Below are 24,181 nucleotides of genomic sequence, written 5' to 3' on the forward strand. Positions count from 1 at the left end.
GCTGCCTTGTCCTGCAGATCTCCGCATTTGGTGGTTCACTTGGATAAGGTGGTCTTGCGTCCTAAGCCGTCTTTCCTTCCGAAAAGGATTTCGGAATTTCACCTCAATGAGGACATTGTCTTGCCTTCGCTTTGCGCAAAGCCTAAACATCCAAAGGAAGTGGCTTTGCATTCCTTGGATGTTGTTCGGGCGATCAGGGTTTACCTGTCATCGACTGAATCCTTTCGCAAGACTGATTCTCTCTTTGTCCTTCCAGAGGGGCCTCGGAAGGGCATTGCGGCGTCGGCCTCTACCATCGCCAAATGGATCAGGCAGGTCATTGAACAGGCCTATGCTTTGAGGGGCAAAGTTCCTCCCATGCCTGTGAAGGCGCACTCTACAAGATCTCTGAGTACGTCTTGGGCCTGTCATCATCGGGCTTCTGTGGCCCAGGTGTGTAAGGCGGCGACTTGGTCGTCCGTTCACACCTTCTCAAAATTCTACAAGGTGGATGTTCAGGCATCGGCAGATGCTTCCTTTGGCCGTAAAGTTCTTAGTGCGGCAGTGCCTTAGGGTCCTTTGTTTGGGTCCTTTGCTGTTGGGGTATTATTACCCCTAGGTTACTTGTTCTTTCCTGGGTTGTTGCTCCTGTTGAGCAAGTTTTTTTCATGTTGCCCAGTTGGTTTCCTTCCTTTGGTAAGGTTCCTTTCTCTGATGTGGGTATTGCGTTGCCTTAGGCGCGGCTGCTTTTTTTCCCACCCCTCATGTCTACACTGCTTTGGGACGTCCCTATTGTGACGAATATGAAGGGGCGGCGACTGTCGGAGGACGTAAGAGAAAACTGAATTTTTGTAAAATCTTACCTGTAAAATTCCTTTCTCTGAGTCCTCCGACAGTCGCCGCCCCCGCCCCTCTTTTGGGGTTTTGTTTATGTACTCTACTGCTATGATACTGAAACTGAGGTAGGAATGCAGGAAGCAGGAGGGTATTGACTGAGGGGACCACCCCCTGGGGGTGGGGTATGCTAAAAGCTTTGATATTAACATATTCTGTTGTCTAGCCACTCCTACGGAGCAAAGGTCAATAACCCTATTGTGACGAATATGAAGGGGCGGCGACTGTCGGAGGACTCAGAGAAAGGAATTTTACAGGTAAGATTTTACAAAAATTCAGTTTTTTAGCAAGGCAACACGACCCATCAGGGAGAGCGTGAGCCTCTTCCACACCTGCAACAGCTGCTGGAGCCTAATAACAAGCGGGAGAAGGTTTCGAGTATAGTAGTCCCTCGGGTTTCTAGTGACACGAACCCCCAGGTAAGTGAAAACGTTTTACTTGACACACCCTTAGGGGCTATCCCCTCAGAAATTACCCAAGACACATCCAGCTTACTAATCAGTTTCTTGCTGCCTAGTGTTAGGAGTAGGACCTAGGTTTCCCTGCTGGGACTCCGGTCTCAGTTTTTTTTTTTTTTTCTTTCCTTTGAGAAATGTTTGTTTTTCTTTACTCACTATCGCTAGCTAGTGTCAGGGGGATCCTCCTGGTGAACTACAGGCGACAGCCGGGCTGTGGTTTCGCACTGGATAATCCAGATCCTTATGGTGTCCCAGCCTGACCAACGATTGTGCGCAGGTTGTGGTCCGCCCAGGCATAGCTTCGGCGGTGCCCCGACAGATTGGGACTAGCCTGCGAACTGAGATTTTCGCTGGGACGCATCATCCTGGAACGCCCTAGTTGCAGCGTACCCGTCTTAGCTGGCAGCACCCCCACTCAGGGTAGGAGGCGAGCTGTCTTGGAGTGGTGCCCGCGGTCCATGGTATGGTGAGTGAAGTACCCTCTGTGTCCCTGTGACTGTCATTGGTGGGGGGGGATCTGGGCCCTCTCCTGGAGATGTCAGAGCTGCGGTCTCTGTAAGATCTCCCTGGCCTGTCAGGACAGTTCCTGCCTTTCCTGCTCCTAATGGGGGCGCTGTAGCAGCGTTTATCGCCTTGGGGGGTGTATGTTTATAACCTTGTCCTGGTGGGAATCCTTGGGGTGGATTCCCGCAATGGCCTTGTTCCCTGGGCTCCTGATCGCTGCCACCATGTTCGGCCACCATTTTGGGTGTGGGCAGACAGGTGCATCGCTGTAAGGGCAGCAGCTTTGGCGCCGTTTCGAGCACCATTTTGGATGTGGGCAAGCCGCACTGTATGGGCAGCAGCCATTTTCCCTGTGCTTCTATTCTTTATTATGGCACCATTTTTATTGTGGCTCAGGGGGGAGTTTGGTCTCTAGTGCTCTTCCTCCCAGGAGTTTTCTCTTTCTGCTGACAGCATGAAGAGCAGCTGCTTATCCTGTTTAAGGCCACAGTAAGGGGGTTTATAGTCCTTTTGGGCATTTTCTCAGACACATTTAGCTTTTGTCAGTGGGTCTGCTAGCCAAAAGGGAACTCCAGCAGTAGCGTGATTTGGCGGTGCGGACCGCTAGCATGGATTTAAAGGGCCAGTGTACCTTTTTTGTCACTTTGCTAAAATGGAGTCCCAGAGTGAACTATTCCCCGCTGATCTTCCGGGTCCACTTCCTTAGCATCCCTGTCTGCAGCCATCGACGCTCTGGCGTCAAAAGTTGATCTTGTCATGTTACAAGTTCCTATTAAAAAATGGCTGATGCCCTCTCAATCTTCTGATTCTGAGCCTGAAGTGGTTGCCACGGATACTGCCCTCCCTTAAGGATCTCTGTCCCCACACTCGGACGGGGAGGAGGATGATTTCTCCTCAGCTGCAATGCGGGGCCGCGCTTTGGTAGAAGCACTGATACGCTCCATCAGGGAGACTTTGCATATTGATAATGAACCCACACAGTCAGGAAAGTGGGTTGTCTTCGGCTCCCGCAAAGCCCAGAAGTCGGGTCAGGTTTTCCCTTACTTCGAGGAGTTTCACATGACCGTAAACGAGCAAGTCCAAGGCCGCTCAGTCCGATGCTGCGACCAAGCCTTCCTTCACATGAAGGGACGCCCTCATCCGGCTCAGGGGTGGGGGGACGTCTGCGTTACTTTCAGGAACCCTGGACGTGTCTGATTCAAGACAAATGGGTTCACGAACTGATTTGTACAGGGTACAAGATTAAATTTTGATCTCGCCCAGCAGACAGGTTCTTTCCATCAAACCTCCGTCTGTCCCCGATCGTTTAGCGGATCTCAAGGGGGCTGTGCTCGATTTTCTCGCACAGGGCGTTATTGTCCCATTTCCTCAGCGGGACAGGTTTTGGGGATTCTTCTCAAACTGTTCACGGTGCCCAGGAAGGAGGGCAAAGTTCGTCCTATTCTGGACCTCAAATTTCTGAACCACTTTGTGCGGGTGCAGAAGTTTCGGATGGAATCCGTCCAGTCGGTGGTGGCGTCTTTAAATCATTTTTAATTTGTGGAATTACCCTTTGGTCTAGCTTCGGGTTCCAGGGTCTTCACCAAGGTTTTGGCCCCAGTGCTGGCTCTACTGCGCAAGAAGGGGATTGCGGTCCTCGGTTATCTGGACGATCTCCTGCTATGAGCAAACTTGTGTGCCACCCTGTTGGGAGATCTGACGGTCACGGTTCAGACGCTCCATAAGTTAGGGTGGGCCATCAACGTCCAGAAGTCGGCACTGACCCTGTCAGTATGTCTGAATTATCTGGGCATGGTCTTGGACTCCGCTCAAGCAAAAGTTTTCCTCCCGGTGGAGAAACTTCAGACCTTGCAGGGCGAGATCAGAGCCCTCAGGGACAGCGATCTCTCCTCCCTGCGGACCTGCATAAGGTCCCTGGGGCTGATGATGTTGGCCTTCGAGACAATACCGTTTACCCAGTTTCACACAAGGACTCTGCAAGCAGACATTCTTGCCACATGGAACAAGGACCCTCAGTTCTTGGACAGGATGATTTGTTTTTGCCGTCTCACGAGGTCGGAGCTTTCGTGGTGGCTTCTGTCGCCCGCTCTGAGCCAGGACAGGTCCTTTCTGCCGCTGTTGTGGACGGTGATCACCACGGATTCCAGCCTGACAGGCTGGGCTGGAGTACTGGGCACTCTTTGTGCCCAAGAGGTGTGTTCAAGGGAGAAATCTTCCATGCCGATACTTGTCCTGGCACTCGGCAATAAAACTCTACCTGCTCCATTGAGCGCCTCGGTTGCACGATGACCCGGTTCAGGTTCAAACCGACAATGCCACGGCTGTGGCTTACATCAATTACCAAGGGGGCACCAGGGAAGTGTCCGAGATCCTGACTTGGGCCGAGGCGCACATGTCGGCTCTCTCTGCTGTTCACATTCCTGGAGTGGAGAACTGGCAGGCGGACTAAGTCGTCAGTCCTTGGATCAGGGAGAATGGTCCCTGCATCTGGAGGTTTTTCGTCTCCTGTGTGCCCGGTGGGGGACACCGGACATGGATCTGTTTGTGTCCCGTCTGAACAGAAAAGTGGAGAGGTTCGTGGCCAGGGCTCGAGATCCTCTGGCAGACGACTTGGACGCGTTGGTGGTGCCTTGGCACCAGTATCGGCTGATTTATGCATTTCCCCTGATTCAACTGTTGTCCACGTTCCTCCGCAAACTGGTGTTGGAACAGGTGCAGGTAATTCTGGTGGCCCCAGACTAGCCTCGCAAGTCTTGGTACGCTTACCTCGTAAGGTTGGTGGTTGAGCCTCCCTGGCGGCTACCTCTGAGGGAGGATCTGCTATCTCAAGGACCGATCTTCTATCCTGCTTTAGAGTCTCTGGCTTTATTAAACCACAATAACACAGCGCTTGCATTAAAACATAATAAATCAACCTTATAGTAAGAATTAAAAAATGTTTTTTAAAGTGCATGTATTCTCTCAAAAAAGTATTTGAAATTAGTGTCCAATAAATTATAAAACAGTCCAATCAATAGATCATATTGCACTAGAGTGTTCAAATAAATAATCAATTAAGTGCAAAAAAGTGCTCCAGTGCAGACAACAAATCATTCGTGCTCAAAGTGACTTGTGCCCCTCCATGAACCCCACTCACCAGAACAAATGGACCCTAGCAAGGGTCAAGAAAGCCTAGGTAAAATTAGATGGTTTGCGCACAAGGTCTTCTCCTTGGTGTAAAAGAGGGCTGGATGGATTTCCTTATAATGGGATGGTCCTAAATGGCTCCAAGGGATAAATACCACAATAGATGCCAGAGATCTTGAATTCCATTTTATGAAGTTTAATATTAGCCAAAAAAATATATATATACTCACAAAACCGGTAATGATAAAAGCAAAAAGTCAGCTGTAGAATGTCCCGGGGAACTCCGCTAGCGGCGTGCGTTCCACGGTCAACCAGGAAGTGAACCGGAAGTGACGTAGCCAAAGTGCCGTACCGGAGATACGTTGACGCGTTTCACCCTTCCACTTGGGCGTTATCACCGACATCTGGCTTTAACTGCGTGGCTGTCGAAGGCCAGGTGTTGAGAGACAGAGGTCTCTCGGATCCCGCGATTCCTACCTTGAGGGCTCGGAAGGCTACCCCGAGGAAGACTTACCATTGTACCTGGAAGACGTACATTGCGTGGTGCGAGTCGCAAGGGTTGCATCCTCGCTCCGTTTCAGTGGTGAGGGTATTAGCCTTCTTGCAGAAAGGTGTGGAGCAGCGTTTGGCTTTGGTCACGCTTAAAGGTCAAGTGTCGGCCTGTGCCATTTACTTCCAGCATCCCTTGGCGACTAACTCCTTGATTCGCACCTTTATTCAATGGGTGTGTCATCTGGCTCCACCAAGGCGATCCCCTTCGCCTCCGTGGGATCTGAATTTGGTTTTGTCCGTGTTGCAATGAACTCCCTTTGAAAATATCAGAGAGATATCTCAGGGAGGAGCCGGGTGACGTCACTTCCGTTCTACGGCTGTGACCGGAAGTACATCTTTTTTTTTTTACAAATTTATAAATATGATATTATTGAGGCAGAAAGATGCAGACAATGCAAACCATATAGAAATGTTGTAAATACGTGAAGATACAATGGTACAAAAAGAACAATCTTGTATTCAACAGAGGTACAAAAAAAAATCGCAAATATAACCCTTCTCACGCCCACTTTTATAAGGGATGTAAGGAAAACAGAAAGAAAGGACAAGAAGAAAAAAAGGGGGAAGGCAAGAGAGATCGGAAGGGGGGAGATGTGGAAGGGGAAAAAAGGCAGGTGAATGGGGGGCGCAAGGAGAAGTAGAGCCAAGGGGTCCACCATGGAAGGATTGAATGGGGGAGACCCCAAATCATGCTAAGGGCATTAACCACTTATCAAGGCGGACCCCTCCTCGGATACCAAGAACATGTCCCATCTCCGCCAAAGAGAAGCATATTTCTCGTGCTGGTGTCGTGAAGACCAAACCAGGTCCTCCATCTTATTGATGGCCTCATCTTTACGCACCCAACTCGCAACTGTGGGGGGAGACGACTGCCTCCAATGCAGGGGTATGCAAGACCTGGCCGCGTTGAGGAGATGTCTAATAATAGATTTTTTTATAGGCTGACGCCGGTATATCCGAGAGATGTAATAAGAAGAAAGCAGGTTCGTTTGGAATAGGACACTCAGTGAACATCTGTGTAATCCTGCGAACTTCCGTCCAGAAATGCGATAACCGAGGACAAGACCAGAAAATGTGTAACAGGGTGCCCTCTGCGCTGTTGCAATGCCAGCAGCGATCCGACACCTCCGAGAAACATTTACGGAGCCTCGCAGGTGTGTAATACCATCTGGTGAGGACCTTAAAATTAGTTTCTTGCAGTTTGGTGTACATAGAGGACTTTAACACGAATCTGAGCATGCAGTGGACCTGTGCTGGCGAAAATATTCGACCCAGTTCGGTCTCCCATCTGCGCACCCAAGGTAGGTCAGGTTGAGTCGGGGGAGCAACGAGCAGACCGTACATGTGAGAAAGGGCTCCCGAGAGGGAACCCTGACCGGAGCAAAATTCATCAAAGGGCATCAGGGGCCGTACATAGGAACTTGGAGACGACATGGAACAGAAGAAATGATGAAGTTGCAAAGCCTGCCAGAAAGCCAGAGCATAGGGTCCCTGTGTATCCGTCAAATCAGAGATGGAGGGCCAAAGTGCCCTCGCGAGGAAATGCGACGGCCGAAAGATGCCAGAGCGACAAAGGGCCAGGAAGTGAGTGGCTAGTGTGCCGGCTCGAATTTGGGGTTACCCAGGATCGGGTAAAGCGGAGAGTCCTCCAAGAAAAGCTTGTGGTTCACCCGAGTTACCTCACAGGACCTCAACGTAGCGCCTATCAGGGTGTGTGCCTTCAAAGCCAGTAGGTAACTCCCGGAACACCCACGGAGTCCCGCTCAGTGCCAAGGGGGTCTGAGCTTGTTCTAATTGAACAAACAGTTTGATAGTGGAGTGGTGACACCAGTCTACCACTCTGCCGAGGTGGGCAGCCTGGTAATCCTTTCTGACGTCAGGAAGGGCGATCCCTCCAAATCGCTTAGGCAACAGGTGTCTCGGTTACCTGGGCTTCCTGCGGGACCAGATGAACTTAAGGAACAGGGAATTTACCTGGTTGAAGAACTTCGGGGGTATCCGCACAGGTAGTGTTTGGAATAGGTATAGGAACTGTGTTAAAATACACATCTTCAGTAAGTTACACCTACCAAACCACGAGTGGAACCCCCTATGCCATTTCTCTAGCAGGGTCTGCGTCAGAGCCAGTAGAGGGGGAAATTTAAGGGCAAACAGTTGACTCAAGTTGGGGGGGGGGGGATGTTGGAGCCTAAGTAACATATAGCGTTGTCTGTTCATTTAAATTTGAAACTCGATTTGGAGAGAATTTTCCATATCTTTGAAATTCCTGAAACGGGTTCGGAAGGGACACCACAGGGAGAGAGTATTCGGTTGCCTAATGGCCAGAAATGGTCTCCACAAGAACTAATAAACTGCCGCACAGTTTGGGTGGTTTATTATATGAAATGTTCCCTATGCAGAGCATTCTACATAGGGAAAACAAAAAGGCCCTTCCACAAACGGATACAAGATTATGTATATGAGGTCAATACGGGGAAATTGGAGTCGGCCATTAGTAGGCATGTTGGCCTCTATCACAGTTTTAACTTGGACTGTATGAGTTTCTTTGCTCTTGAACACGTTAAGGAATCACCAAGAGGGGGCGATATAGACAGGAGACTTTTACAGTTGGAAAAACAGTGGATCTTTTTGCTGGATGCGATGAGATCACCTGGTTTGAATGAATATATCAGTTATAAATGTTTCTTATAGAACTTGGATGTCTGGATTCTGTCCTATATGACCCACTCTTGGGGTTTGCGTCTTGACTCATTGCCTATATGATGTCTGGTAGCATATCTGGGTTCTGGATATGGTTTTTGTATCAATGTGCTCTTAGTTAATGCCACATGGATAACATAAACATATGTATACATATAGAAATATTATTTTATAAACACTATGTTATCACTAATCAATGTTTGGGTCACACATTCAAGGGATTCTTTTGATGAAATTATGCTTAAAGCTAATATCAGAAATATAACATAAAGCTAGGAAGATGTGCGTCCGAAGCTGGTTGAAGTATTTAATTTAACTTTTAGCACACGTTCTCAGATTAAGATATATTTGACATATTAATTAAAACAATAAAAGCCCTATGACTGTCCAGATCTTGAGGGTGTAAGTTAGAATGGGACTCTCTGTCTAGCCACTTTAGTTAGATACTCATCTATTGCCTCTATCGGTTTTTACCCCTCTTTGAGCTTTAATTGGGCCTTTTGAGGTATAGTTTATTAACAATACAAGAAGTAAGTTTCTGTGCTCTATATGGGCGCCTTAGCCATTTTTTTACCACAAGAGACCGCTGGTGAGCGATGATGGGTGTCTCCTTGAACAACAAGTGGGCACTTCCGGTTTTGCGAATATCGAGATGCAAACCAACATCTGTGAAGAAGCCCCTATTGGGGTAATTCAGGTGGTCGATAGGACTCCTATTCATCTTGTGGTGGGACGTGGCAATTGTAATTCCTCTTCACTCTCTCTCCCCCTTACCATCGGGGAGTCTTTGTGGAGTGGCGAGCGTATCGCACGTCCCGCCATTTCTGCGCATGCGCGGACTTTCACGCATGCGCGGTAGCCTCCTCTTGCTTGACGATCTCCGGCTTCTGACCGGAGACGTCAGCAATAAGTGGGAAATGAGAGATAGCTGGTGGCGGCTGCCGCTTTGGCGCCAAACCAGTCATTCAAATAGCCCCAAGATCTGTGAGCACAGCGAGATTGCTGTGTGAGCAGACCAGACAGGCTAAAAGTAAGTACTCCATGATATTTTAAATGCCTCCTCTATCCTCTTGAATGACTTTTAGGAGGGAGAGTGATACTTAAACTAATGCATTTCCCATGATATTATCTTCCTTTAGAATCCCCATTTACATGTGGAGTATATAGGCGTTGGGTACTGGAATACCTGGCTGGAAGGACTTGCTTTATCTAATAGGACATCTAAGCCCACGACTGCAATCCCATTATCCTTTGAAATTCTGAACTGGTAGGCTATGCCTCTATATTCAATGTAGCATTAGTAGCCTCTGTTGACATCTTGTGGCCAACAGTAGTATTGCAATTAATGTTTCTCTTACGTCCTCCGACAGTCGCCGCCTCTTCATATTCGTCACATATGGGGTATTAGACTTTGCTCTGAAGGAGTAGCTAGGCAACAGAATATGTTAACATTAAAGCTTTTAACATATCCCACCCTCAAGGGGTGGTCCCCTCAGTCAATACCCTCCTACTTCCTGCAACCATATCTCAGTTTCAATGTCTAGCTTGTCAGGAGTGACTGGCTCTCTGTGCTGGGGCTTTGTGCCCCAGACTCTTTCTTCTTTTTTGATTTTTTTTTTTGAGTTTTCTCTCTACCTTTACTTAGCTGTTCTTTTTGTCAGCATTAGTTAGTTCTTCTGATGAAGAGGATCATGCGGGCTGGGTTTTGGGCTGATCCCCCTGGTCGCAGGTCGTGGGTCAGTGGCTTCCCAGCCTGCCATCGAGCGTTCAGCCAGGTAACGCTCCTGGCACAGTGAACGACCCATCCCTGTTCGGTGCAGGGATGATTGGTGAGGTGGCTACCTCACTGGACGCTGTGCGGTTTCTTAACCCCAATTCTGTGCGTCTTGTATGCGACTCTCCCTGCCTCATGTGCAGCGGCTTGTTCGCCTGTGCGGGTCCCCCACGCCATTGTGAGGTAAGTGTATCTATGTGGGGACCTGTCTGTCTGGGGGGGTGTCAGTCTGGGACTGTATAACCTGCCTCTGTTCTCACTGTTTGTCTCCCTATCACTCGGCTGCATGCTGTGGGCTGCAAGGGGGGGGGGAGCTGTGTGACACTATCTGTGTCAGCTTTGTCAGTGTGAGAAGCTGTGTGCTGTGGGGCATGTTTTGTGGCATGTTTGGGCACTATACAGCGATCGCTGCGGCGATCTAACATGTTTTTTTATACATGGATAACATGTGTGCATTACTGTACTGTGGAGCGGCGGTTTCGGCGCCAAACGGCGCCATTTTGCCTACACTCGCTCCGGCCGCATGTTCTACATGCATGGCGGCCATTTTCTTGTAGCCTCCCATAGGCTTTAATAGAGCGCCCTGGCCGCATCACTTCCTCTTCTCCAGGATACACCGATCGAGGCAGCAGCAGCGGCGAGGGTCTCCTCAGGTTATATCCTTCTTATCCATTGCCTGTGTCAGTTTTATTGTCCCTGTGGGGGTCTCATTGTGCTTGTGTGTGGTGCGGTGGGCTGCGCTCGCCGCGCTTGTTAAAGGGGCAGTTAACCCTTTATTATCCGGCATTTGATATTGGGGCAATGGATTCTCAGGAGGGCAAATTTCCTACCGCCTTGGTGGAAAGCCAGGGGACCGCTGTTCCCCCCCCAGGGGGGGATTTAGCCACTATTGTGGCTGGCCTTGCTGCTCAGGTGCAGATGCTGGTGGCTGCTCAATATACTAAGAGACCCAGAGTTTCTCTTTCCTCTGATTCTGAGGGTGAAGGTGATGGGGCTGTTATGGCGGGGGCCTCCTTATCGGGGTCCCGCTCCTCCCTGGATCTAGTGGGGTCCGAGGTGGAGGCTGAAGTTGAAGGGGTTGATAATTCTCCCCCTGGCTCGCCTGAAGAGCTTGCAATCATGGATGAATTGATTGCTTCCATAAAACAAACGCTGCGTTTGCAGGATGAAGTGTGTCCCCCCGCTGCCTTGGCGGCTTATGGGACGCAGAGAAAACACAGGACGCCGCAGGTTTTTCCCTGCAATGATGATTTTCAGCGCGCTGTTAAGGAACAATGGCACAATCTACGCAAACCTTTTGCGATACCAAGTAGGTTCAAGCTGCGTTATCCTTTCTCGCCTTCCACTGATGAAAGGTGGTGTGTGCCACCCCCAGTGGATCACGCAATTGGCGGTTTTAAACAAATCCACTGTGATTCCTGCAGAGGATTCCCCTGTGTTCCGTGATGCCACGGATAGGAGATTGGAGTCTCTTGCCCGTCATACTTATTCTGTTACGGGTTCTATGCTTAAGGCTCTGTTTGCCTCTCTCATGGCAGCCCAGGCTGTCGCAAGTTGGACGCAGATGCTTAGGTGCGTTCTAGTGGCCGATTCGGCCTCGCCGGCGACCCTGGATATGGTGGATCAAATCCACCAGGGTGTCATGTATCTGTGTGATGCGGACTTGGACTTAGTCCCGTTGGCTGCACGTGTGCACAGCGTGGCGGTGTTGTCTCGCCGCCTGGTTTGGTTGAAATGTTGGTCGGTGGACCAATCTTCACGTAAGACCTTAGCCAATCTGCCTTATGATGGGTCTCGCCTTTTTGGGGAGTCCTTGGATGTGTTGATTAAGGGGATCACCGGAGGTAAGAGCACTCTCTTGCCCCATTTCCCCAAGGCTAAGGGGGCTTCTGGGAAGAAGCATGCTAATTTTCGGCCCCCTCAGGGGTCCTTTCGTGCCTTTCGGTCGCACTACAAGGGCAAACCGTTCAAAGGTCAAGGCTCTCAGAAGAAGCCCTGGTCTGGGAAACAGAAGTCCGGTCAATCCGGATCCGCAGCCCATAACAGTGCGGCCTAAAGGGGCGCCCTCACCCAGTTTTGGGGTGGGGGACGCTTGCTCGGTTTTCTTCAACCCTGGTTGGCCCACGTGCGGGACAGATGGGTTCAGGAGATTGTTCGATCTGGTTACAAGATCGAGTTTCTCTCTCGGCCGGAGAGCAGATTTTTTCCCTCATATCTTCAACTGTCTCCAGAGCGTTTACAGGACCTGCACCTGGCGGTGCGGGACCTGAGGGAGTGGTGTTTCCGGTGCCTCATCGGGACAGATTTCGGGGGTTTTATTCCAATCTGTTCACCGTGCCCAGGAAGGAGGGCAAGGTTCGTCCAATTCTGGACTTGAAGGCTCTGAACCGCTCTGTGCGGGTTCGCAAGTTCCGCATGGAATCCCTGCGGTCGGTGGTGGCTGTCCTGGTTCCGGGGGAATTCATGGCCTCCATCGATTTGAAGGATGCGTATCTTCACATCCCCATTTTCGAGGGTCACCAGAGGTACCTTCGATTCGCCATTGCGGAGGATCACTACCAGTTCGTGGCGTTGCCTTTTGGTCTCGCCTCGGCTCCGCGGGTCTTCACCAAGGTGCTTGCACCGGTTCTGGCCTTATTGAGGGCCCAGGGCATTTCTGTCCTGGGGTATCTGGACGACATTCTGGTTCGGTCTGCGACCAGCCAGGGTCTGGAGAAGGACCTGTCTGTCACGATGCAAACTCTGCAGGAGTTTGGTTGGACGATAAATTTTCCAAAGTCGACACTGAGTCCGTCGGTTCGTCTTCCCTACCTGGGAATGATCCTGGACTCGGTGCAGGCGAAGGTCTTTCTGCAGGAAGACAAACTCAGAACTCTTCAGGAGGAAGTCAGGTCCCTCAGGGACGTTCCGCACTCGTCTCTGCGGACGTGCATGAGATGTCTGGGATTGATGGTCTCGGCCTTCGAGGCGATTCCCTTCGCCCAGTTTCACACGCGGGGTCTCCAAGTGGAGATCCTGTCCATGTGGGACGGGCGACCTCAATCTCTGGATCATTAAATCTCGTTGAGTCATCGCACCAGAAGAGACCTTCTGTGGTGGCTCCAGTCCCCGATGGTGTCCGGGGGCAAGTCATTTCGTCCTATTTCGTGGACGGTGATCACCACGGATGCCAGCCTGTCGGGCTGGGGTGGTGTTCTGGGCGTTCTGTCCGCCCAGGGGACTTGGTCGGAGGGGGAGTCCTCCCTTCCGATCAACATTCTGGAATTGCGTGCGATAAATCTCTGTCTTCATCGCTGGACGGACCGGCTGCAGGGCTGCCCGGTTCGGGTGCAGACTGACAATGCCACGGCGGTGGCCTACATCAACCACCAAGGGGGCACCAGGAGTGCCCGAGCGGCTCGAGAAGTGGCCGACATTCTGTCTTGGGCCGAGACTCATGTCCCGGCGATAACGGCGGTTCACATTCCAGGGGTGGAGAACTGGCAGGCGGACTATCTGAGTCGCCAGACCCTGGATCAGGGGGAATGGTCTCTCCACCCGGCTGTCTTCCAGATGTTGTGCGCGAAGTGGGGTCTTCCAGATGTGGACCTGTTCGCGTCTCGTCTCAACAACAAGGTGAGAAGGTCCGTGGCAAGGATGCGCGACCCTCGGGCAGACGCGTCGGACGCGTTAGTGGCCCCGTGGCATCAGTACAAGCTGATGTACGCGTTTCCACCGATTCAGTTGCTGTCCAGGTTCCTTCGCAGGTTACACTCGGAACGCAGCACGGTGATTCTTGTGGCACCGGACTGGCCTTGCCGGTCCTGGTACGCAGACCTCGTGAATCTGGCGGTCGACGCCCCGTGGCGTCTGCCTCTTCGAGACGATCTCCTGTCTCAAGGACCGATATACCATCCTGCTTTACAGTCGCTGGCTTTGACGGCCTGGCTGTTGAGACCGAGGTCCTGAAGGAGAAGGGTCTCTCCCCAGAGGTCGTTCATACCTTGATCAACGCGAGGAAGTCTTCCTCGGGGAAGGTTTATTACCGTACTTGGAAGGCCTATTTTGCCTGGTGTGAGTCCAGGGGGTTTTCACCCCGCACGTACTCGGTTTCCCGAGTGCTGTCCTTCCTTCAAACGGGTGTCGATCAGCGTTTGGCGCTGGCTACGATAAAGGGTCAGGTGTCTGCGCTGGCCGTTCTGTTTCAACGTCCCGTGGCTTCCAACTCCTTGGTTGGCACCTTTGTTCAGGGAGTGCGGCATCTGGTTCCTCCTAGGAGGGATCCTCTGCCTCCTTGGGACTTGAATCTCGTTCTATCTGTGTTACAACGTGCTCCTTTTGAACAGATCAGGGAGATCTCGTTGTCTATGTTGTCCAAAAAGGTCGCCTTTTTGGTTGCGATCACTTCGGCTCGCAGAGTGTCGGAGCTGGCAGCTTTGTCCTGCAAGTCTCCGTATCTGGTTGTTCATTTGGATAAGGTGGTCTTGCGACCTAATCCTTCTTTTCTTCCGAAGCGAGTTTCGGAATTCCATCTTAACGAAGATATTGTCTTGCCTTCGCTGTGCTTGAAGCCTAAACATCCAAAGGAGGTGAGACTACATTCTTTGGATGTTGTTCGGGCGATAAGGGTTTACCTTAAATCGACTGAGTCCTTTCGAAAGACGGACTCCTTGTTTGTTCTTCCAGAGGGTCCTCGGAAGGGCATGGCGGCGTCGGCCTCTACCATCGCCAAATGGATCAGGCAGACCATTGAACAGGCCTATGCTTTGCAGGGGAAGGTTCCCCCTGTGCCTGTGAAGGCGCATTCTACTAGATCTCTGAGTACGTCTTGGGCCTGTCGTCATGGGGCTTCTGTAGCCCAGGTGTGTAAGGCGGCGACCTGGTCGACCGTGCACACTTTCACAAAATTCTACAAAGTAGATGTTCAGGCATCGGCGGATGCTTCCTTTGGCCGCAAGGTTCTTAGTGCGGCAATTCCCTAGGGTCCCTTGTTGGGGACCTCTGGCTGTTGGGATAAGTTTTTTATCCCCTGGTTATTTGTCTTTTCCTGGGTTGTTGCTCCTGTTGAGCACTTGTTTTTCCTGTAGCCCAGCTGGTTTCCTTCCTTTGGTAAGGTTCCTTTCTTTGATGCGGAGACTGCGTTGCCTTTCGGCGCGGATGCGTTTCCCACCCCTCATGTTTGCACTGCTTTGGGACGTCCCCATATGTGACGAATATGAAGAGGCGGCGACTGTCGGAGGACGTAAGAGAAAACGGAATTTTTGTAAAATCTTACCTGTAAAATTCCTTTCTCTGAGTCCTCCGACAGTCGCCGCCCCCTCCCCTCTTTTGGGGTTTGGTTGTATACTCTACTGCTATTCCACTGAAACTGAGATATGGTTGCAGGAAGTAGGAGGGTATTGACTGAGGGGACCACCCCTTGAGGGTGGGATATGTTAAAAGCTTTAATGTTAACATAATCTGTTGCCTAGCTACTCCTTCGGAGCAAAGTCTAATACCCCATATGTGACGAATATGAAGAGGCGGCGACTGTGGGAGGACTCAGAGAAAGGAATTTTACAGGTAAGATTTTACAAAAATTCAGTTTTTCTCTAAATTTACAGGGATCCTCCTGGGGAACAATCTAGTCCCCAGAAAGGTTGGGTTGCTTTAACTGTGGACAAATCTATTTGACCTAAGGTACCCCGGCTATCTTTCTATACATTCCCTCCCTATTTGGGCAGTCAAGGACCTAAACTGATCATAATCTGGGCAGTTTATATCAAGTTTATTCGTGGGAATTGGATCCCATTTGTGGATAATCCAATCTGCAACTGTCTCTGGACGCCTCATTGGCCCTTGCACATGTGTGACCATCCCTTGAATTGATTTGTGAGTATATACATGTCTGTAACTTTGAAAGAATGTTTGGGTATATATAAACATGTGGGATTTTTTTTACATAATATATGATCTAACTATATCTACTATCTATATGATAGACGTATTTATCGCTAAAATTTGAAAATGCAAGACAAAAGTATAATGTTCATAATATATTTATATTCTTTCTTGCATATCAGTATTAACAACCCCATGAGCCTCTGTGAATCTTCGGCACCTATTTTGCCCTGAATAAGCCCACAGGCGAAATGCATCGGTGATCCATACCCTGTACCACTGTAGGCTAGTCCTATATATATATATATATATATATATATAAATATAAATATATATATATATATATATATATATATATATATGGAACTGGGTGTGGGTAAGGTGTTTTGCAGAGGTCCACATTTATGGTTTGATGGACATGTCATGGTGGTTGTATCAATGTATGTTTGTTAGTTTTCTATTTTAATATTTGTATCTTGAAATAAAGGTGTTTTTATACAAAAAAACATTGTCTTGCTACTTTTTGTCTCCAGGGGCGGGACATACAGCACCGTTATAGCCCCTTTTGCTAGCTCCTCAACCAATTTTTACATTTTCAATCTAGGGGTGATGGTGCAGTTGGTTGACTGACTGAACGTTAAAGCGGAGTTCCACCCTAGTTATACATTTTTTTATAAAAATACCCCCGGGACAGTCAGGGCTAGCACATTCCACAATGGCTAGCCTCTGATCTGTCCCGGGTTGCACTTACCTTTCAGGAGAAAAACTTACCTTGAAATTGTCTTCTCCAGCGCTGCCATCTCGGGTGTGGGCAGCTTGAAGCCAGCGTGATCCTCTTCCGCGTCCTCTTCGGTCCTCTTCCTCCTTCTTCGGTCCCACGATGCACTGCAGCGGCCCCGACGTCACTTCCGGGTCGCGCGCGTCATCCCTCCACAGCTTCTGGGCATGCCCAGAAGCTGTTTAGAAGGGAATGACGCGCGCGCCCCGGAACTGACGTCGGGGCCGGTGCAGGCGCAATGATTCCTGGGAGCGATGACGTTCAGCTCCCAGGAATCATTGCAAAAGCCAGGAAGTGACGAATCGCCGTGGCCGCCGAGGGGAGGAAGAAGGAAGTAAGGTGAGTATATTTTCTCTAAAAGGTAAGTGAAAAAAAAAAAAAAATTGCGATTATCCATTTGTTTTTCAGGTGACCGGGAGCGAGAAGATGGAGGTAAGTATAAATTTCGGGTGGAACTCCGCTTTAATCTTTTTACCTTAAACAAGGGACACCACAGGGTTGGACAAGGAGAACAGCAGATCATCTGTGTACACCGAGATTTTGTATTGCGCCCCCCCCCCCCCGACCAGGATGCCCAGTATATCAGGATGTCTGCATACCGTGCACAAAAAGTTTTTCAGGGACAAGGCAAAAAGAAGGGGCGAGAGGGGCAACCCTGACGGGTCCCATTACTAATTGGAAAGGGGTCTGAAAGAAGACCATTCACCTTGACCTGCGCTGATGGGATGGTATAGATCGCCAATATCCAATTGTGCATGTGATCTCTTAGACCTATGTGCCTAAGCACCGCAAACATGAAATCCCAGTTGACGCGATCAAATGCCTTCTCGGCGTCTGTGCCTAAGAACATACTAGGCATACGGGAATCGGAGACCACATGGATCAGGTTAAGAACTTTGGAGGTATTATCCCTGGCCTCTCTATTATCCGTGGCCTCTCTAGTGGGAATAAAGCCCACTTGGTCTAGATGCACCAAAGACTGGACATATTGAGACAAACGTGAGGCCAACAGTTTAGTAAAGATTTTTAGATCCAAGTTGAGGAGAGAGATCGGCCTATAACTACTGCAAGCCGCGGGGTCCTTGCCATCTTTATAAATCAAAGTGATATGGGCCTTCAGGGTATCCCGGAGAAAGTACATCTTTTATCTGCCACCGTGACTTTGCGGAGCTGTACTGTCTACTTTTAAGTGTAAGTTTTATATAATTTTTCAATAAATGCCCTGATTATACTACACTATGAGGTCCCTTCTTATACCTTCAAGGGAGGGAGAGTGGCAGATGGACCACAGAATTATTAGGAGCAATTTCCCTGCTATTTGAATTGGAGCCACATTAGAGACAGTGGGGGAGATTTACTAAAACTGCAGCGTTTAAAATCTGGTGAAGCTCTGCATAGAAACCAATCAGCTTATAGGTTTTATTGTCAAAGCAAGCTGAAGTTAGAAGCTGATTGGCTATCATGCACAGCTGCGCTACATTTTGAGTGCTCCGGTTTTATTAAATCTCCCCCAGTGTCTCTATACCATTCCTAAAATCATCATCTTTAAGGGAGAGTAACAGGCGGACCCCTGATGCAATAGGAGCTATCATCCATCCACCTTTCTGCAATTCTGGAGTGGAGCTATATTGGAGACAGTGTCTCTTTACTAGGGATGATCGAACGGTTCGGGTCGACCATCGCTTCGACCCGAACATTGGCTGTTCGAAATTCGGCCGAATTCCAAACTTTTTGTGGTAAAAGTTCGGAATTCGGCAACCAGAACCGCCCAAAATGCAATGGGACAGGAACTGTGCTTTAAAAGCCTGTGATTGCACCAGAAACGTCACGAAAGCCATTTGAGGGTGCAGGAGTATGCTAGGAATGTGATTGGAGTGACTAGGGGGTCCAGAGGCCAATCAGTAGTGAATACACCCCCCAGTATATAACATAGCCTCGCCAAATCTCTAGCACTGTAATACAGGGGCTGTGGAAGAGAGTGGAAGCAGTTCTGTTGCAAAAGTGTCATTTAGCAATTATTAATGTGAGGAAAGGGATATCTAGTGTAGTTATGGTACTATATACCACTATAGTTAGATTCACAAATCTAGTTTCTGTAGGGAAAGTGTTAAGTGTCAGGGTGACCGAAATGTAGTTTAGGGTGAACTGACTCTGACTGCTATGGGTGACCGAACTCATCCATGTCAGGGTGACCGCCAGAAGATAAAGATCATTTGTCTTAGAATTATTAATAGAGCAGGGTTGTGGCTCCGCTCCTTTCACACCTGGGCGTTTTTGTTTCAGGCGTTTATTGGGCTTTTTTGTGGACGTCTTTGGAGGCAGGCATGACATCTGAACTTCTGTGTAGGGGTATATATATATATACACACACACACATATATGTATATATACACATACACACATATAGGTGTGAAAGGAGCGGAACCCTATCCATGCGCTAATTAAATAATTTACAGGGATAGGGTTCCGCTCCTTTCACACCTATATGTGTGTATGTGTATATATACATATATGTGTGTGTGTGTGTGTGTGTGTGTATATATACCCCTACACAGAAGTTCAGATGTCATGCCTGCCTCCAAAGACGCCAAAAAATGCCCAATAAACGCCTGCAACAAAAACGCCCAGGTGTGAGAGTAGCGGAGCCACATCCCTGCTCTACTAAAAATTCTAAGAAAAATTATCTTTTTTTCTGGTTCTGGACATGCTACAGAGCTGAAACTTCACAGGTACACTTTTTAGACCCCCCAGACACTAAATCCAAAGAAATCTCTTTTTTCTTTTTTCAATATTTTTTTCAATAATTGGCTCTCTATCAAAAACGACAATTTTTTTTGTGTGATTAATAGTCCCTGTGGCATGACCTACAACCCTAGGCACTTTTTAGTGGCATTTATTGTGTTTTAGGGCTTCAGAATTGTGTTTTTTGATATTTTTATATATATATATATATATATATATATATATATATATATATATATATATATATCCCTATACAGAAGTTCAGATGTCATGCCTGCCTCCAAAGACGCCAAAAAATGCCCAATAAACGCCTGCAACAAAAACGCCCAGGTGTGAATGGAGCTGAGCCACATCCCTGCGCTATTGAAATTCTAAGAAAAATTATCTTTTTTTTCTGGTTTTGGACATGCTACAGAGCTGAAACTTCACAGGTACACTTTTAGACCCCCCAGACACTAAATCCAAAGGAATCTCATTTTTTTTTTCAATAATTTTTTCAACAATTGGCTCTCTATCAAAAACGACAATTTTTAAGAACTTTTTTTTGTGTGATTCATAGTCCCTGGGGCATGACCCAGAACCCTAGGCACTTTTTAGGGGCATTTATTCGATTTTAGGGCTTCAAAATTGTGTTTTTTGATTACCAAAGTTCGGGTCCCATTGATTTCAATGGGGTTCTGGAATGTAGACCCAAACTTTTAGGAGGTCCGGGTGTTCTGGCCGAACCGAACTTTTCAAAAGTTCGATCATCCCTACTCTTTACCACGTCTACTACCATCCTTTTAGAGGTGAGCGGCCATTTTGCTCATCGGAGACACGTTTGGAATTGATCACACGTCACAACTGTCCCATGTCACTGTTATTTATTGCTGCATTGGCACTTTTTATATATGAACTTGATTATTGACTTTTTATGATTGATTTATATGAATATTTATGTCAGCACTTCAGATATTTATTCTTTTTGGATCAATGCGATCTAATAATATTTCACTCCTCTTCACTAGTATTTTATGGATATTGTTTATTTTGCATATGAGCAGTTCACGGATCACTTTATCTTGCAAAAGTAGCACCTTATTGATTATTTGCATTTGATTCACTGTGCACTAATTTTACTTATTGATATATTGATTTATTTGTGATTTGTTTTAATTCATATTTTGCACTTTAACCACTTAAGCCCCAGCCCTATTTCGGACACTTTTTGTTTACAAGTTAAAACCAGTATTTTTTCCTGGAAATCTACTTAGAACCCCCAAAAATTATATATATATATATATATATATATATATATATATATATATATATATATAATATAAAATGTCGGTCATTGCAATATTTTTTGTCACGCGGTATTTGCGCAGCGGTCTTTAAAAAACGCAATTTTTTGGGAAAAATTTTGAAAAATCACATTTCACTGCAATTAAAAAATACTAAACCGTAAAGTTAGCCATCCGTGGGATGGCGACAATCTACGGTCAATAGAGATTTCAATAGGCGACGCTTTAAATTTATTTAACGGTTACCAGTTTAGAGTTAAAGTGTAGCTCTTTTTTTTTTAATTATTGCCCTCGCTCTGGTGATCGCGGCGATACCTCAAATGTGTGGTTTGAGCAGTGATTTAATTTGCGGCTTGTTGTGGAATTTTTCCTCAGGTACAAAATACCTGTTACCTGTTAGTCAGTGATACCAAATCAGACAATATATAGCTATATATATAATGAGATCAGACAAGACTCAAGATGGCTGAATCATAATGACCTGATTTATTACAGCGTTGCTGGAGTTTAAATATACTCAAGAATGGGTTTGTCATTACAATCTGACGTACAAGAAATGGGTTGTTATTAACATCTGTTGTCCAATCAAAGTTAACAACTAATTATAGTAAGCATTATGTCAATCTAGATCGTGATTCTCTTGTCATCAGGGAATTTTCGGTGATGAAGCTCAATAAAAGTTTCCAAGGGACTTTTATTAGAAGTTATTCTAGGTTTTGCGGTCAGCTGTCCAGACAGTTCCTTTTATGACAGATACGGGAATATTTGATGCGGTCAGGAATATCTCAGCTTATATATATTTTTAGCTTTTGTGAGCTCAGTGACACATGTAAAGAAATCAAAGACAAAATGAGATTAATTAACTCAAAAACACATTTTGCTTAAGTAAACCATTTTGAATGCCAATCAAGGCATCCTGAGAAGTGAAGAAAAAAGGTATCCTGTAAAGGCCAATAAGGTCAAGGTATGCCACGTCAGGCTTGACTTCCGTATACGTTTTTTTTTGTGCGCTAGCTAACGGGGGCGGCTAATTTTTTTTTTCCTATTTTTATTTTATTTATTTTTTTAACTTTATTACAGTTTTTTTTAAAAAAAAAAATCTGATCACTTTTATTGCTGTCACAAACAATGTAAACATCCCTTGTGACACCAATATGCAGTGACAGGTACTCTTTATGGAGGGATCGAGGGTCTAAAAGACCCTAGACCCCTCCACTACACTTCCATGTATGCAAAACGCCGAAAACGGCGTTTTTGCATACAGCAGTTTTTTAAATTTGCCGCCCTTTGCAGCACAGTAACCCGAAAGTGACGTCATGGACGCCGCCTCTGTGTTACGTCATCGGAGACCCGATCGAAGCCGTTTCCGGCTTTGATCGGGACTCCATCCAGCCGGCGGACGTACCCGAGCAAAGTCACGGAAGGCGGCGGGAGGGGGGGGGACGTCCCCTCCCGCTCACCCGGGTAACGATCGAGCGGCTCCCGAGCCGCATCGGTCGTTACCGACGGAAAGCCAACCGTCGGCTCTAAACCACGGTACCGGGATGGTGTCTCTAGCTAGAGGCATCATCCCGGTATACTGCCGACGTCGCCCTACGTCACTTTGCGGTAATTGGTTAATAATATTTTCATATTTGCGCTTTATATATTCATTAATGCCCTGAATGTATTTATTCTTTATTCACTTGCAATTGAGCGCCGATTCTATTTTACACTTATCTTTGCATTGTATGTGGTGACACTACCGGTATTGGCAGCTTTATTCTTTACCACCATTGTTTGGCTGTGGTTTTTTGCCCCCCATTTCTACTTACCCCACCTCAATTACACTCTTATTAACTTCTCTTATACTCCATTGGTAGCGTATTAGGCCACCTCCTTTTATTTATCTCTGCCTTTTTTGTCCCAGATGGTTACCTTTCTGATGGCTATCACCTCTGCTCGCAGGTTGTCTGAGTTGGCGGCGCTGTCTTGCCGTTCGCCTTATCTGGTCATAGGGATAAGGCTACGACCAAACCAATCTTTTCTCCCTAAGGTGGTGTCTGCTGTCCACCTCAGTAAGGATATTGTGTTGCCTTCGCTTTGCGCGAAGCCCAAGCATCCCAAGGAATTTAATCTGCATTCACTGGATATGGCCTGGGCGATCAGGGTTTACCTGTCGGCCACAAATTCTTTTTCAGACATCTGATTCCCTGTTTGTCCTTCCTGAGGGACCTCGTAAGGGTTTGGCTGCGTTCGCTGCAACCATTTCCCAATGAATCAGACGAACGGTTGTTCAGGCCTATTCACTAAAGTGTCAGGTTCCTCCTTTACCTGTGAGGGCACATTCTACTAGATCTATGAGTGCCTCTTGGACTTTTCGCCATCAGGCTTCTGTGGCTCAGGTGTGTAAGGCGGCGACCTGGTCGTCCGTACACACTTTTACAAAATACTACAAGATTTAATGGCATCCTCGGATGCTTCCTTAGTTTGGCCGCAAGGTTTTGCAGGCTGCTGTTTGCTGCAGAGACTAGTTTTTCTCTTCCTGGGGTGAATTTTCGTTTTGGGGTTAGCTCCTGGTGGTTGAGCTTTCCCAGTTGGCTATGTTTTTTCTGGCCTTGATGGATCGTTACTATTTTGTTGATTGCGTTTCTTCCCACCCCTCATGCCTACACTGCTTTGGGGCGTCCCATTTGTGAGGAAACTATGAAGTAGCTGCGTCTGTCAGAGGACGTAAGAGAAAATATAATTTTTATAAGAACTTACCATAAAATTATTTTCTCTGAGTCCTCTGACAGACACAGCCCCATCCCTCTTTTTTGGGGTTGGTTGTCTTTTCCTTCACTGCACTGCTTGCTACAAAACCTATTAGTAAGCTGGATGTGTCTGGGGTAATGTTTGAGGGGACAGCCCCTAAGGGTGTGTCAAGTGAAAAGTTTTTCTAAATAGTTTCACTTCCTAGTCTACTCCTGTAGGTGGCACATTAACCATTTGTGAGGAAACTATGAAGTGGTACGTCTGTCAGAGGACTCAGAGAAAATAATTTTACGGTAAGTTCTTACCAAAATTCTATTATTTTTTCTGGTACATTTCTCAAGTTTAAACATTTGATATGGTTTCAATTTTTCTTGTGAATACATTTCGTGTTTGAGATTTGCAAGTCATAACATTCTCTATTTATGTAGATTTTACACAGCATCCCAACTTTTTTGAAATTTGGAGTTGACAGCTGACAAATGTAAAGCTTATCCTATATGTTATCCTATATTACATTTTCTTAAGGCCATTTTTATTATTCTTTCCTATTCAATTGTAGCTTGGAATCATCCATGTTTAGTATGTATGAGAACTCAAAACCGGAAAGCACTTATTGGCAGGTTGACATGGATGTTGCCGTGCAGCTGTTAGTTGATAAAAAATGGAGACGTGGAAAGATTAAAAGCATAATATCTGAACAACTTGTAGAGGTAAGTTTTTTGTTTATTTAAATGTGATTCCATTAGATCAGATCTTGACTTCAGCATCTGCAAACTTATCTTTTTCAGGTGGATGC

General features: G+C 47.3%; 1 protein-coding gene across 1 annotated transcript in view; it reads left to right on the plus strand.

The window, feature by feature from the left end:
- LOC309548216 (RING finger protein 17-like) overlaps nucleotides 1-24,181 on the plus strand; it is a gene marked incomplete at both ends in the record, with an annotated part of 356,308 nt that overhangs the window by 43,964 nt on the left and 288,163 nt on the right. The window contains one exon of the mRNA XM_082248170.1: nucleotides 23,945-24,095. Coding sequence (XP_082104296.1) covers nucleotides 23,945-24,095 — 151 coding nt within the window. The remainder of the gene's footprint in view (nucleotides 1-23,944; nucleotides 24,096-24,181) is intronic.

The sequence above is a fragment of the Pelophylax lessonae genome (genome assembly GCF_965119305.1).
Source record: "Pelophylax lessonae genome assembly, chromosome: 2".
NCBI classification, from domain to species: Eukaryota; Metazoa; Chordata; class Amphibia; order Anura; family Ranidae; genus Pelophylax; species Pelophylax lessonae.